Genomic DNA, 15,707 nt, shown 5'->3' with positions numbered 1-15,707 from the left:
GGAAGCAAAGATGTTAGTTATGTTGATTTGGAAATGGAGGATCCGGATCGTGTCGAGTGGTAGGGTTGTCAGAGTTGTGATTAGTATTTGACGTGTGGTGTTGGGAATTGCAGTTTTTTTGACAAGACACACTTTGTAGGATACAACCATGGTCAACTAGTGCATCACCAAGACTGTTGCACGTCAGGATCTGGTACCCTGCAGCCTCATCAGCAGCCAAGGCATCTGGAGTACATAAAAGTAAATTCGTGCCGCCGTTAGACGTCAGGTTGGCCTTCCAAGCATCTAAACGAGGAATACCGCACTACTTTCTGGACCACATAGGCATAGCCCGAACTGCATCGTTATTAGATAACAGTAATAGACCGCTGCCTGTCGCAGGAGAAGCTGAAGTAGGAGGACGCATGCCGATTATAGTATTCTCGCATGGATTTGGAGGTTTCTTTGACCAGGACACCTGTGTCTGTGAAGATTTAGCGTCGCACGGATATATAGTCGTGTCTATGGACCACACGCATGATGCATCGTATACGATATTCCCGTTTAGTAATCGAAGGTTTCCGGCAAATTCCCAGGCACCGCCTGATGTGACGACTGCAGAACAAATGTATCCGCTAAGGTCGGCGGGTCTCGGTGTTAGAGTAGATGATATAAAGACCGTGCTGGCGAGGTTGTCTAAGATAGACCAGGGAGAGCTAGGGTTGGGCGCTGATGGGATCTTCTTACGTGGCAGACTGGATCTAGATAGGATTGGCGTCTTTGGACATAGCTATGGTGGAGCGACGGCTCTTGCATGTGGTGGATTAGCAGAAGGAGCGGCTATACCGGCTAGATCAGGAGGAACGCCGACAACAAATGTTACTGGACCGTCATCTCGCAATAGTAATGATATGAGACCAGCTGTAGCTGGAGTAAAGGCTGTTGTTGGTCTAGATGCGTGGATGTTTCCTCTTCCTGTTAATGTGAAGGAGACTGGTTGTGTGGTGCCGGTCCTGCTACTTCAGGCCTTTGAGAACAAGGGCTGGAATGAACCGTGGAGTCGAGATAATGATGCCAATGCTAGGACGTTTATATCTGGTACTAAGTCTAGGCTTGAAAGTGATTCTGCCAAACTGGTGTGGATTAAGGGTGCTGTGGTAGGTTGCTTTTGCTGTATGCCGTTGAGTGCGCTTTGACTAACCACGCAAACATAGCACAACGACTTTACAGATCTTGGATTGTTCGGACCAACTTCAAAGCTAGCAGGAGTGACGCGTTTCAATGGAGAACGAATCAACTCTATTATGCGTAAAGCAGTGCGCCAGCACTTTGATTTGTATGTAAGAGGAAAGACATCGTCAGCCGGTGACGTGTTAGCTGGATATGAAGAAGTTACAATCGAGACAAGCAAAATGGACTGAAGATAATATTACGACTGTTGAGTATTTAAATAATAAATGGTCTAGTAGTTTGCAATAATTACAAATGTGAATGCTAAACTACCACGACTTCACGTTTACGTGCAGTACACGGTCAGTAGCTCGAGAACTAAGAAGCTAGACGATCGCAATAGATCCTTTGACTTGTGTGTCATTAACCGGTAGAGTCCGTCACATTGTCACGACATTCGTTGCTGATTTCCGCACAAGCACCAAACCTCCCAGCGAAACGGACTGAGCAGATATGGACAATGATCGGTATGGGGCACATCGACCTCACAGAGTCCTAACTAGCCCTATCAAGGAGTCCAACAACGACTACAGAGGCGAACGACAGCAATCACCATCTTCACCAACAAGGTCACTGCAGCAGCCAGCACTACCCACTGCTAGCGCAGACGCATCTATCGCAAATGCTCCTGCCATTGCCATTCCTCCAATACCCTCACAATCGCAGCATTCATCGACATTAGCACAACAACATCAACCACTGGCCTCGTCGATTGTACAAAATGTAGCAAGGCCACGGAAAGTCGTTGCTGATTACAGGTACATTTGGGCATTCATTTCGTTATCAATTTGAGTATAGCTGGATAGCAGCCGGGCTGTGTGAGCCTATGTGAATAAAGAACGGCAATTCACACTTTCGCAATGCACGATCCAGGTTGACAAAGACGCTTGGAGCTGGATCAATGGGTAAAGTGAAGCTGGCAGTTCATATTCAGACGGGAGAAAAGGTCAGTTTTCATGGCTGTGGTCTTAAATGTCCTTCATCGCAATTCGCAAACTTCGAAACATTATGCTGATCTACCTCCTTAATCTCTTTTACACAAACACAGAGGGCATGCAAGATCATACCGCGCCCTGCTGGCTCTACACCATACCCTGAACCAATATCAATTGGCCCAACGAGCTCAATACGCGATTTCCCAGCTGCAGGTATAATGGACCAATCAAAACCACCCCGATCACCTCCTATAGGCAGCAGTGGTAAATCGAAGTCACCAGCACGACCAGCAGATGATGCGAAGAATATCAGCAAGGAAATTCGTATAATCAGAGAAGCCGCCATCATGCTACTACTACGTCATCCTCATATATGTGCTTTATATGAAGTTGTCCTGCTGGATGAGTTCTACTACATGTTCTTTGAATATGTCGCTGGTGGCCAGCTTTTAGATTATATAATTGGGCATGGCAAGCTCAAGGAGAAGAATGCTAGGCGGTTTGTGAGGCAGATTGTTTCAGCCGTTGGTGTGTGCTATAGTCCTGCTTTTTTTTGTCCTGGTTTCTCTTGACTCACGACGCAATTCTTTCAGATTATTGCCATCAGAATTCCATAGTGCATCGAGATCTCAAGATTGAAAACGTGCTCATTGATAAGCTGGGGAATATCAAACTTATCGACTTTGGACTATCGAATCTATATTCACCTGGATCGCAGCTACAGACATTCTGTGGGTCGCTGTATTTCGCAGCTCCTGAATTGCTGAATGCTAGAGCGTATACTGGCCCAGAAGTGGATATATGGAGCTTGGTATGAGGGTATCAGTTTACAGTAAGCAATTTTTTTTCCTCGCTCAATCTTACTTCTATTAGGGTATAATATTATATGTTCTAGTATGCGGACGTGTGCCATTTGATGATACCAGTATGCCAGTATTACATTCAAAAATCAAGGCTGGACATGTCGAGTTCCCTTCTCACTTGTCAAATGGTGATGACCACACTGGCTTTGCAGCTTTTTTGCTCAATTGTTTGCTAACCAGCTTCTTGTTCGAAAACAGAATGCAAGCATTTAATATCAAGAATGTTAGTAACACATCCAGGTCAACGAGCAAGTATGCTCGAAGTAAAGTCACATCCATGGATGGTGAAGGGCTATGATGGAGCACCCGATAATTATCTACCACATCGAGTTCCATTGACCTTGCCACTAGATTCTGAAGTCATCGACAGAATGAAAGGATTTGAATTCGGATCCTCAGAATATATTCGAACCGTCATTGAAGAGCAAGTGACTCGTGGTCTATCGACCAAGCAATCATTTGGTGGCGGAGATCATAGTCGTGCACCAGAAACGCCCTTAGCGAGTATATATTATCTGGTTAAGGAAAAAATGGACCGTGAACGACGAGATGAAGATTCGGGTGTGCACGAACCACCCATAAAGTCGGCAGAAGATATGGAATGGGATAGCGTGGGTATTCTGAAGGCCAAACCAAGTGTTAGCTTCATTACAGATAATACTAGCAGCCCTCAGTATACATACACAGCACCAACGTCTCCTTCTATGGCCAGATCGAATGATCCAAATGGATCACCGCCTGGACGACCAAGATCTAATTCAACGGGCTCGGTTTTGAGATGGGATGAAGATGGTCGCCCACCTACAGCTCCATCCGGTGATGGTAGAGATAGTAGAGATGTTAAAGTAATTGCTGCCGCCGCCGCTGCATTTAGAAAGCTGGGATCTGCCGTGAAGAATGTACGAGATGGTAGAGATGCTGGACGAGAAGAGCGCCGTGAACGTAAAGAAAACTTGAACCGCTTATCTCGAACCATGCCGCGAGGAAATAGTGTTGGAAGTGCTACTCTACTGAATGGTGCTATGAGTGGTAATTCTAGTAATAGTCCTGCCACCAACGGCACTACAGGTGGTAGTAGTAGAAATGTCAGCACTCCACGTAGAAAGTCAGCTACTCGACAAATCATCCGAAACCCAACAACACCTGGCTTTGGATTCCGACAACAACGAGATACTCCAGATGACGACGCAGCAGCATCTACATCTTCTCCACCACTACCGCCACGACCTCTACTTGCCACCACTTCTGATATAACAGAGCCGCCAGCTGGACATATTCTTCCAGGTCATGAGACTGAACGACAGAATAGTCATAGTAGGTTACAGCTGGATGATTCTGCTGCTGACGTATTATCACCAGACTTGGGCACTCCGTCAGGAATTGGATCCCGTTTAGCAGAAGGTGAAATCGATATCCATGATGACGACATCAACGACAATAGTCATATGAATGGTGACGAAGATCAACCACCGTTACCACCGCGTAAAGGTCGTGCAGATGAACATGTACGTCCTGTCTATCTTAAAGGCCTATTTACAGTGCAAAACACATCCACAAAACCAGCATCCGTCATTCGCGACGACCTCATTCGAGTGCTGGCCATGAATGGAATACGAGCTGAAGAATATCGTGGTGGATTTAGCTGTGAATATACACCTTCCGTCACTGGTCTAGTAGATGGTGAAAAGGAAAAAGAGTCCAGATGGAAACGGCTCGGTGACAAGATGGGTGAACGTGCTCAACGATTAAGTGAGCGGGTTCCCTTTGGAGGAGGTACAGGCGGTTTTAGAGATCGAGCTAGATCTCGAGACCGTGGTGAACGTGATCGAGACCGTAGTCGAGCGAATCGACAACGTGATCGAGAACGTATAGAAGCATTCTGGTCTAGAGAACGTGGAGGTGATGATGGTGAACGACATCCAAATAGTGCAGCTGGAGATTTAGAAATGCCTCGTATGCACAGTGACAATGACATTGACGATCAACCCTCTGCATCATTATCTCATGGTGAATTACGACCGAATCGTAATGCTGGTGAAGGTGATCCAACCCTTGATGATCGGGATGCGTGGTATATGTCGGATGATGGATTTTCAGGTCCAGAAGATATTCATCGACCTGAAAATGGTGGGAGACCTGAATCTCGTAATAGTAGTCTAGACGATGAATTCTATGGTGACGGCCCACCATCACCAGGATACGTCGATCTAAGTAGTGTTGATGTCAATGGAATCTCGACTAGCCCAGAGATGACCAAGCAACCTGCTGTATTAAACCATGAACATCTTGACGATGCTATGGCACAAGGAGGCGTTGATGTCTCTGATGCAGGACGTGGATTAGGAGTTACTGGAACCGATAATAAACCACTCGTGCCATCTAGCGAAGATAATGAAACCATGACTAGTGCCAATACCAGTACGAATGTAACGGCTACAACTATAACAACAGCAGTAAATGATACCCATAATGGATCACCACCGTTATCTTCTGTAGCCTTTGCTACACTTCCAGTGCCAGACCTGTCTGTGCGCTTTGAAGTATTCATCGTAAAAATACCATGGTTGGGACTTCACGGAGTGCAGTTTAGACGTATAGGAGGGGCTGATATCTGGTTGTACAAGACCATAGCAAATCGTATATTGGAGGACCTTCGTTTGTAGTGTGTGAATTTGTATTTTTTCGTTTCCTTTCTTTTTTAGCTTGCAAAACACGGGCATCTAATGGTTGTAAATAAGTCCTCTCGCAAAACTAGCAAATATATATTCCATATTGTACTTTGAATAACTCAGGTCCTCAAGTTTGTCGGGAAAATAATGTGGAAGAAAATTAACAGAGAACTCGGGACTTTGCTTTCATAAAAACGAAAAAACAGGCATCGAATAGACATGCGGTCGCTCTCTTTAAAGGAAGCTTCATACATCTATCAGGCTCACTATACCAATTTCGCCCTCGCTGCAGATGTAAACTGGCCCCATCAACCGGATCTTGCCCTCAACTTTACACAATGTGCATTCAAGCTTCAAGAGACCAACGACCTTCTCCGATGTAAGGTAGAACCGTCATCATCTAGTCCAAGTGGATATACATTCGTCGAAACCAGTCCGTGGCCACAGATCACCATCAAAGTCGTCAGGAACGCTGCATCATTGAGTCTGGTTGTCGAAGACGAACTGAATGACGAAATCAAGCTTGATGGAGAGGCGTTTATGAGGATTGTGGCAGTTGTATCTGGCGGAGATGATGGGGCTGAAACAGTTAGTGGTGTTGTTTGTGTGTTTCCGCATTTTGGGTTTGACGGACGTGCTGGTAAGTGTTTGGACGATTCGGGTCCTTTGTGTGTTTGATCATATTGGCATATGTTTTCTCACCCTCTCATTCGATAGGAATGGCGATATTTCAACAATTGGTCAATATGGTCAATGGTGTCGAGCAAGCAAAACCAACCCCTTCAACAGCGGTCATCAAGCCGTTTAAATCGACTCTCGTGTCTTCTGTGCGCTTCTGGTGGACGGTCGTTTCATTCTTCTGGTTTACGGCAGTGCAGAAACCGGCTATGCTGCCTGCCACGACAGCTAGTGTGGAATCCAAGTCGATATTGCAGTATATGACACTTACTGCCCAGGAGACTCAACATGTAATATCCAAAGTAAAACAGCACAAGGCTACAGTATCTAGCTACATCATGTATCAGGCAGCTGAGGCATACCAGGATATGTGTGAAGAACGCAACACGAAATGCGCTTCAGTAATTGGGGTATTTGCGACGGACAATCGAGCATCGCTGGGCATTACGGATGCAGTGAATGGGGCGTACAATTCTACAGTGCTCGTACCTATAAAGCTAGACGGGATCAAGTCTCTGGAACGTATCACAGCCACACTAAAGTACTGGGTAGCCAATGGTCTTGTCCACCACATCTACGCATTCCTGCCAACCAAACCAGAACCGAAACCAGATCTGTCTAAACCGCCCGGATTACCTATATGTGCTGTTGTATCTAATTTGGGGGTGTATAAGCTGGATGTTAAATATGCGGTATCTAATGTGTATTTGGTGTCGACTCAGCACCCAGAACGTGGACAGGCGTTTGAGTTTGGGGTTGTGACTGTTAATGGAGCTGCCACGATCGCTTTAATGTGTGATCAGTCGAGGATTGGGAGAAGTGAGCTGGGCGAGATGGCTGATAAACTTAGAGAACGACTTCTTTCGTAGAGTATAATAGAATAGAATATAATGTAGAAGCAGCAATAATACAACCTAGTAATCGTGATGAGATTACATCAAACTAGTACAACAGTCGTCCAGCCTCTTACAGTTCCCACTACCAAACACCCCTTGATCCACTTGCTTGAACTTCATGGCCGTAAGCTAACAGTGAATGTGAAGAAGAAGAGGTGTTAAGCAGGAATGCACCAAAGCTGACACAGCACGTAATTCTCGATTATAGAACTCCTGGGATAGTATGCCGTCTGGATGCTCTCACGGCAAGGTAAAGTTGAACACATATGCGGCACCAAATGCATTCCTAGATGCACTCTCAGAAATGTAACATACAAAGTGACAATAAACAATAGAAAGTTAGCCACACCCACTTCTCGGTTGTCTATAAACGCCACTTCAATTTTATCGACTGTTTTATTTTTTTCTTTTCTCTTTGACAACGTGTTTACACTCAATCGGCACTTGGCCATCGACCATCATCATCAGGGTCATCATACTTGCGTTTGTTGTTGCTATTACCGCGGAATGAGTTTGTTTTATAACGTCTAGGAGCGTAGAATGGGCGATTTGACTGATATGGAGTGCTGACATTCATTCCATTTGACGGTGGCTGTTCCAATATTGTCATTGATGGTGGTGGCGTTCTACCATGACTACTAGACCCGTTAATGTTGTAGGTCGGTGGAGCGAGTGGTGAGATATGAGGTGGTTGCATAGATTGAGGCATCCATCCTGGCGGTGGTAAAGGAAACATTTCCATTGGTGGTGGTGTCATCCAAGGCCGTGTTGGAAATGGTAGTCTTGCTGCAGTATTTGATATATAAGTATGATTCACAGGTGGAGGTAACGTGCCCGGTGGCATCATAGGATGACTATACATTATAGGTGCCGTCGGTGTATATACATTTATTGGCATTTGCTGAGCTTGTTGCTGCTGTACAGGCATAATAGGTTGAGGTGCGAGTAGTGTAGTAGCAGCGGCCGAAGGTCCGATATTCAATAAACCTGATAAAGAACTTCCCATGTTAATCAACGCTAGAGGGGAGATTGTCACAGCTCCAGCTTGAACCAACTGTACAAACAATCTACCCAACTCTTGCAGCTGTGTTGCATTATAACTCGACAGATTATGAGGAGTAATATCGGCCGATGAGGGTGTTACCGGGGCGGGGGTTTCAGTTGTTGTTTGTGGTTGTACTATATTGGGGTTGACTATTGGAAGTACGGCGTTTACGTGACTCACTGGCTGCGAGGTGAGATTTGATTGAGTGGATGTCATAGCTAGTGCTGCCACCCTCTGATCTTTTGCAACTGAGGCTGGTAGTTGATAAACTGGGATTGTTGCGGTTCGAGGAGGAGCTACCGCTGATGTGGTGACGTTCACCTGCTTGTGCTGCTCATTGGCATTGCTTGTACTCGCATTTGCGTTGCCTGTAGTGTCGTCTAGTTTCTGTACAGACTTGGAAGGCCTCCTAATATCAACACCATTGTCATCAACAAGTAGTGCTTGACCGGCGAGCCTTTGAGCAAGTTCCTCGTGATGAGTCTCGATATAGGCAAGGCAGTGTGTTGCAGCTGCCTTCTTTGCCGATACTTTTGTGTTTCCAGAGCCTAATACTATCCTGTCACCACACAAGACAATATCACAAACATGCTGTCCTGTCTTTTCATCCATCCTGTATCTAGAAAAAACAATTTAATGTTAATTGGACTTTTCCAAACAGGTCGAAAATAAAACGTACTTGTAGGCGATATCGTTGACACCAAATCCAATTCCTTGGAAATACTCGTGGATTTGACGTACAGCAGGCTTGTTCACTTCATTAGGAGTTGCATGTTCATCAATGAATCTTGACATAAGAGGTTTCACAACATTCCAAGTGCCCTCCAAATCCCAACCAGAGTCTACGAGAATGGCTCCGGCCACAGATTCAAACAAGTCTCCTAATATTTTCGGTGCTGTAAACCCGCTTCCGTGAGCTCCAGCTACAATACTAGCGACAGTGATAGTGGATCCGCTTCCAACAAATCCACCGCTGGCTTCAAGCTTGGAGAGATAATCTAAATATGTATCAATGTCTCGTTTGGCGCCAGCAGAGCTATGAATGACATATTTGTGAAAGTCCAGTTCGACAGCCAAGAGAGAGAAGCTATCATTATTGACTGTAGCTGCTCTCAAATCAGAGAGACGACCAGCATCAAGGTGCGTATACGAGTTGAAGAAGTATCGTGTTACAATCCAATCAAGTAGAGCATCACCGAGGAATTCCAGACGTTCATAGCATGGAGTTTTTCGCTCGCGATAAGAGTAATGAGTGAATGCTTCCAAGAGCACACTACGATCTTGGAATTGGTAGTTGATGCTGGCTTCAATTTCATCGTACGGAAAGGAAGCTACCACGTCACTATCTACATTCATAGAATTTGTACTAGCCAACCCAGCAGACTTTGAGACCGGTTTTTTAGGGGATGGCATTTTAAGTTCCAAAGGCTTCAAGGCAGATTCTGATATAATTCCGAGACGATGAAGGAATCTCAGACCACCTTCATACCCGGCATCAACACAACAAACTCCAATTAAAGCCTCGACAAAGTCTGCCAGCATTTTCTGAGATATAGAGCGAGATCGCCAACCTCTAGTAGATTGTACGAAATCAGCCTCTGAATCGTCTACTGCCATAACCTTGGCTTTGAATCCTGGAGCCGACCAGCTTCGCGGGCTGAATCGATCTACAATCAACAGTCCTGATAGTCCTAGAAGTTAAAGCTCAAGTTTAGTTGGTTGAAAACTGATTATTGTACAGTATTTAATTACCATATTCTATTGCCTTTTCAAACAAATGAATATTGGATGCCAGACTCATTCGTTTCTTCGTCAGATCTCCTTCAGCAGATGCCGGATTGTTGATGTACAAATCCATGCTGGTGGCGAACTTTAAGAACGCATCTCCAAGAAGCTCATGCCGGTCATAATCAGTAGCTTCGTGAGCACAAGGGGCACTAAAGGCTGTGTAGAGAGATCCAAGACTAACAGTTTCGGGAATACCCATACGTTCTCGAAATTCGTACATCAAGCAATACAAATCCAGCTAAAGTTATGCAATCATTTTAGCACTTACACTTTTCGGATCAACAAAGGGTAACAAAGAAGCTGCTGTACCTTGTATATGATTGAAGGAATGATGGACCCAATTCGAACAAGCTCCATTGGAATAGGTCCCACTTTGGCAACATCGGGGACTACAAGAGTGCTGCCATGATCTTTAGCCCTCTCCTTTCTACGTTTAAACTTGACGGATGGATGGGCCATATTGCGCAAGATTGGTATCGGCTTTGCTTCAATCATGGCCGATGATGGATGAGTGACATTATAACCGATACTAGCGACGTAAGATTCATATGTAATGGGTGGATCTACCATAGAGGCACTCGTAGCTCGATTATTTACAAAGGCCGATTTTGGATGCACTGAGGATATCATTGATACCGCTGAATATGGTTGCCTGTTATGCGGTGTAACGATTACGACATGAGCTAAAAGCTCATTGATTTGTTCAATTACATTACGAGAAAATGTTGTTGTAGGATCAACAGTCGTGTCAACAATATTGATGCGGCTCTGATACACCTTGTCAAACAGGAAATCAAAAGGCGATTCAACACCATTGTGATCTGCATTTTGTACACCTGGTCCAAGACCAATACCATTCATTTGAGGATCTCGGGCTATTTTGGCAGGCGGTTCAATGTCACCATCAGACAATGCACGACCAGCTAGCACCAGCCATTCCCATCCAGATACTTCTTTACCATCTGCCACGTTCTTTACTAGGACCCAATCAATAGACCAGTCGCAAGGTCGTGTTGGAGCCATACTCTCAGGTTCTGGCCATAGCTTCCGAGTTTGCGACTGTGACGATGGGATCCACTTTGTACTAGTATTTGACTTGGGCGAGCCCAAGAAGGGAATGACCATAAAATGTCGAGGATCGACTGGTATTGACGCATCCTGAGTAGCCATTTTGTGATGAAACGACCAATAGTATTGTTGGAAAGATCTGATTTGGTGCATCTCTGCGGCACTAAATGCCACGGTTTTGGATTCCTAATTGTAGTCGCTTAGCAAGTCTTTGAAATGAGACAAGCCAAAAAAAGGAAAGAACACCTCTATGCATACCTGACCGGAGGTCCAATTTGCTACATCAACACGACATGGATCAGCACCATTCAAAAATATTACAAACGGTGGGATTGCATGAGCGGGTAGAGGGCGACGGGTAAGTATACCGACAGAGCGAAGAAGGTCAGTGCCATCTGCAGTGTCGGCAACTTTCAATGGTACACCTCTGTCATACACAAATGCATCCAATTCTGGTCCAAACTTGATTAATGTCACATAAAACGACGTCTCTGTAGTTGGTGGTGTACTAGATTCAATGCCTTCCCAAAACTCATCGAAAGCAAATACACGAGAGAATGCTCTTTCATACTCATGCAGTACATCATCATTCGATTTGCTAGTTGATGGCAGCGGAGGATTTATTGGCTCTTTGGACACTTCCAATGACTGTTTGGAGACTGTTGAAGATTCTGTAGTGGTGGATGATAAGAAGCGTCTTATCGACACTAGGGCATTATACCGACCGACATTCGACGTGGGATGTAATTGCTCGTTCAGAGCACCGACTTCATACAAACGACAACATGTCTATTATTAAAGGCGAAAAGAAGGTTAGTGTCTGATAACGCAAACAAAAACGACCAGGACGTTCAAATCTCTTACTTCCAGAGTTGCAGCCTGCATAGCCAACTTCTTGTTGATTCTTATTGGACCAACAGTGCTTTCCAATCCAGTCGGTACACCACGCGGAAGATGTACTTTATAAGCAAATCCAAATCGAATTGGATCCGTAGTAGGTGATACAAGCGTACCTCGTTTATGAAGAGACGTTGTTACCAGATGCTGCCTGGTGGTCTCTTGTGATGCACGAGCCTCTTGATATTTCTGCCACTCATCATCTGTAGACGAGGCATGGACTGCGATATTGAGCACAGGCTCAAAGTCGCCTATGTCTTCTTTGAATTGAGTCTTCAAGTACTCACAGTATTCCGTCAGAGTATTCGTTACATTGTCAGCCCATGCGAGTACTCCACCTTTGGTGAAGAGCACATTTTCATTCTCAGACACCAGTGTAGCTGCGATTTGATCATCGTCGTTACGTCTTGTAACGGTGGTTGATATAGCATTTGCGACAACAGATACGTCCCGAATGGTGGATATATCGATAGTTTGGAGGTTCTTGAGCAAGTTTCGTGACTGTAAATCATTCTTGTAAAGCAGCACTATTAATTGGGATCCATCAGCCGCTTTTCTATGAGAGTCCACATAACCGAGCTGAGATTTGTTGAAGTCAAACATTACAACAAGTCGACATTTTGGCCTAAAATTGGGAATTGTAGTACTAGAATTCACAAGAGAAAAGAAACGAAAGCACCAATTGACCTTACATGGCAGTCCCATCGTCAGGCAGTCGAGTCACAACCACAGTGTTGATTTCACCCTTTCGAAATTTTTCGAGGATTTTATTTTGAGAGCCGCTTTCGTTACAAGCCTTTTTCGACGACGACGTTGCTGAGTTTCCACTATGACCAATCAGGTAGCCCGTTCGTAACATCGGAAACCGTACTGCCGATGCAGAATTGAGCAACTCGGACAAGACCTTAGCAACAGGCCGCTGTTCTACGAATATCATACATCGGAAATTGGCATTGTCTACACGTGATGCGAGAACAGACATAAGAGCATGTACTTTGGGACTATAGTCGGCATCAGTCACAGATGCGTATGATGGAACGGTTGGTATCCTGACGACAGCATTCGGCTCCGACTCTGGCTCCTTCACGTCATCTTCCACTGCGTTATTGATGAGAGTAGATGATGATGATGGTGTTGATGTTAGGGGATTATCGTCCAACTTCAACTTTTTACTGGGTTGATGATCTTGCTGATTAGATTTTCGTTTGCGACCTCGGCCAGAACTATTGGCACCGTGTACAGTTGATGCCGACGATGAAGACACAAGGGATCGATACGAGCCATGAGCGATTTTGGAAGCAGCCCATGGTCCCAGCTGCTGACAAAACTCCTTGACCGATACTAGTTGCCTGTGTACTGCAGCCGCCTTTGCGTTATCAGTTGAAGCTGTGTATTGAGCAGCGAGCTGGTCAAATGAGGTTTCATATTGTCTAAAATACGTTCCAACTATCGACGAAGAAGCATCATCACGAGAGGCATTGGGACGGTCATACTCGATTATCACTTCTGTGGCCTGAGGTGGAGTGACTGAATTTGGTACTGCATCTATCACAGAAATGAATGTAGAATCCCATGCCTTCTCGAGTTCTGCGAGCGCATCTGTGAGAGGAGGTGTCTCAAGCATTCCAAATATCCTTGGTCGAGGCTGCGATGATGGGATGACAAGATAGAATTCCTGTATAATACTAGTACATAGAGGCATATCAGGGTGGTAGAATATAATTAGTGATACTTGAATCGACAAGTTCACTATTCCATTCTTTAGCAGCTTGAGTAAAACATCAGGAGCCATTACCCAGACATGACGCTTCGTCATATCGTGAAAGGACAGTATGGTATCATGTATATCTTCCATATTGTAAGCTCCTACTTGTAGTTCCGTGACAGCCTGAATATTTTCAGCTAGCTCGTTGACTAGAGTGTTATTTGTTGCCAAGTAGATAATCTTTTTGGGTTGAGCTGGTAGAACATCAAGCTTGAAGACTACTTGAGAAGTAGCTTCCATTTCTCCCTCTTCCAGATCATGAAGAGCCTTCAAAAAGGGAGGATGGAATTAACGAATTGACGTTGGCTTTGGCAACGTGTTTACAAGGAAGAAGAACGCATCTAATCAAATAAAAGATACCAAAATCAGAGCTTCACCACTTACTGGAGGAGCTGGTGCAGCCTTCCCTAGCTCCTGTACAGAGATGGGTCTGATGTCTTGAGCTTCATCTTGCATCAACAAGATGCTGATCAATGTCTCGCTACTGTCTGTATCCAAGCAAGTTACAATATTCTTTGATTTAGCACGATTATAAAGCTCGATTTGATATGGGAGATATCGACAAGTCTCGATTGCCTGAGACATAATGACGTTCTGCTCCATTCCGGATTCTCCAGATTACGACGAGGTTTGTTATAATGGTACAGTAAAGAATGATATGAACCTGTCTGACTAGAATCTCATGACATCAACAAGGGCAGCTTATTCTTTCGTCTTTGTCCGAGCGTAAATATTGTCATTCAAACTAGCAGGACTAAGAGACCAAATGAGCTTCCCAGTGAAGGGGTGCCAAATCACGTAGAAATAGGTTAAAACGTTTAAACCTTCGACCTTCGATATAACGTCGCGTTATTTGTCTGTTTCGTTGTGGTTGTCTCGCTTCTCGCCCAATAACAACAACAATCACAATCACGCCGTAGAGAGGATTTGAGTTTGAAGATTGACTACATCCACTATATTATGGCGTCGGTCGACGAAGAAATCTCGAAGCTGGTTGAAGAAATCAAGAGACTCGGAAAGCCAGATCGTAAGTCCATCTTGTAGTTGTTATAATTTACCTGCTCGTTCATCGCACTCTGTCTACGTAGCAAAATACGACAACAAGATCTCTGTCAAGTTCGGTATAATTGTCCTCGATGAACGAGCCTCCAACATCTTTGAAGGTGAGTTGTTGGACCTCCATCGTTAGTGTTGTGGTGTCGCTGGCTGCTGTCATACTTACCAGCTTCTTTCGTTGGTAGCTCTCAACGGCACACTACGAGCAGCTAAAAAGAGGAAGGTGGTCGACTTTAAGGGAGAAATGTTGCTTCAAGGCGCTCACAACGACGTCGATATCATTCTACTTCAGCAATAAAGTTATATTATAAGATCCAGCAATCCTACAGCTTCATCTACGCGGTTTTGAAGGGACCCATGCGCCAGGCGAGAATGTTTCTCCTTGACCTTGTGGATCAGATTCTGTTGGTTTCGAGGGCTCCTCTGGAGTGATTGCTTCTGGTTCGCTGCTGGCAGCAACAGCGGGATGCCCTTGTTGTACAGCTTGTGCACTAGCAAGGCGTCGACGTGCGATCTCCTCGTGCCATTTTATATCAGCTAACTGTCCTCGTTGTTCCAATAGTTTTCGATATTCTTCATTCCGCCTCAGTTCCTCCATAGTAGGAGCGTCTTTTCTTGTGTGTCTTAAGAAAGCAATCCATTCCACTATGAGGAATACAAGTTAGCTAGATGCTTTGTTCAGAAATGCAACTCAAGTGGTTGAGAGCGACGATGAAACAGTAGCTTTGAGCTTTGGGCCAACTGTTTCAATAGGTTCATCATCGTTGCATGTACCTGGTAAGTCTGCAGGATCGTAATCATTGAATTCCTATGACGACGACGTCAGAAAACGTGGTTT

The 15,707-nt window shown here is 44.9% G+C and overlaps 3 protein-coding genes across 3 annotated transcripts; 2 read left to right on the top strand and 1 right to left on the bottom strand.

Moving 5' to 3' along the window:
• Positions 1-1,662: 1,662 nt before the first annotated feature.
• SmJEL517_g04049 (uncharacterized protein) lies at positions 1,663-5,670 on the top strand (the record flags this gene model as incomplete). The annotated part of the gene is made up of 6 exons (XM_031169977.1): positions 1,663-1,967; positions 2,083-2,155; positions 2,258-2,672; positions 2,738-2,955; positions 3,018-3,135; positions 3,206-5,670. 6 exons carry the CDS (start codon positions 1,663-1,665, stop codon positions 5,668-5,670), a joined length of 3,594 nt encoding a protein of 1,197 aa, XP_031024022.1.
• Positions 5,671-7,683: 2,013 nt separating this feature from the next.
• Positions 7,684-14,416, bottom strand: SmJEL517_g04048 (uncharacterized protein; the record flags this gene model as incomplete). The annotated part of the gene is made up of 8 exons (XM_031169976.1): positions 7,684-8,914; positions 8,975-9,986; positions 10,048-10,321; positions 10,393-11,337; positions 11,410-11,940; positions 12,016-12,673; positions 12,741-14,080; positions 14,198-14,416. The coding sequence occupies 8 exons, from the start codon at positions 14,414-14,416 to the stop codon at positions 7,684-7,686; spliced, it is 6,210 nt and encodes a 2,069-aa protein (XP_031024023.1).
• Positions 14,417-14,773: 357 nt separating this feature from the next.
• On the top strand, positions 14,774-15,167 carry SmJEL517_g04047 (uncharacterized protein; the record flags this gene model as incomplete). Its single annotated transcript, XM_031169975.1, has 3 exons — positions 14,774-14,840; positions 14,902-14,976; positions 15,055-15,167. The coding sequence occupies 3 exons, from the start codon at positions 14,774-14,776 to the stop codon at positions 15,165-15,167; spliced, it is 255 nt and encodes an 84-aa protein (XP_031024024.1).
• Positions 15,168-15,707: the final 540 nt, after the last annotated feature.

This window comes from Synchytrium microbalum (assembly GCF_006535985.1).
Source record: "Synchytrium microbalum strain JEL517 chromosome Unknown SmJEL517_scf0025, whole genome shotgun sequence".
In the NCBI taxonomy this organism is placed as follows: Eukaryota; Fungi; Chytridiomycota; class Chytridiomycetes; order Synchytriales; family Synchytriaceae; genus Synchytrium; species Synchytrium microbalum.
The sequence above is the reverse complement of the archived record's forward strand: the minus strand, read 5'-3'. Positions and strand labels throughout refer to the sequence as shown.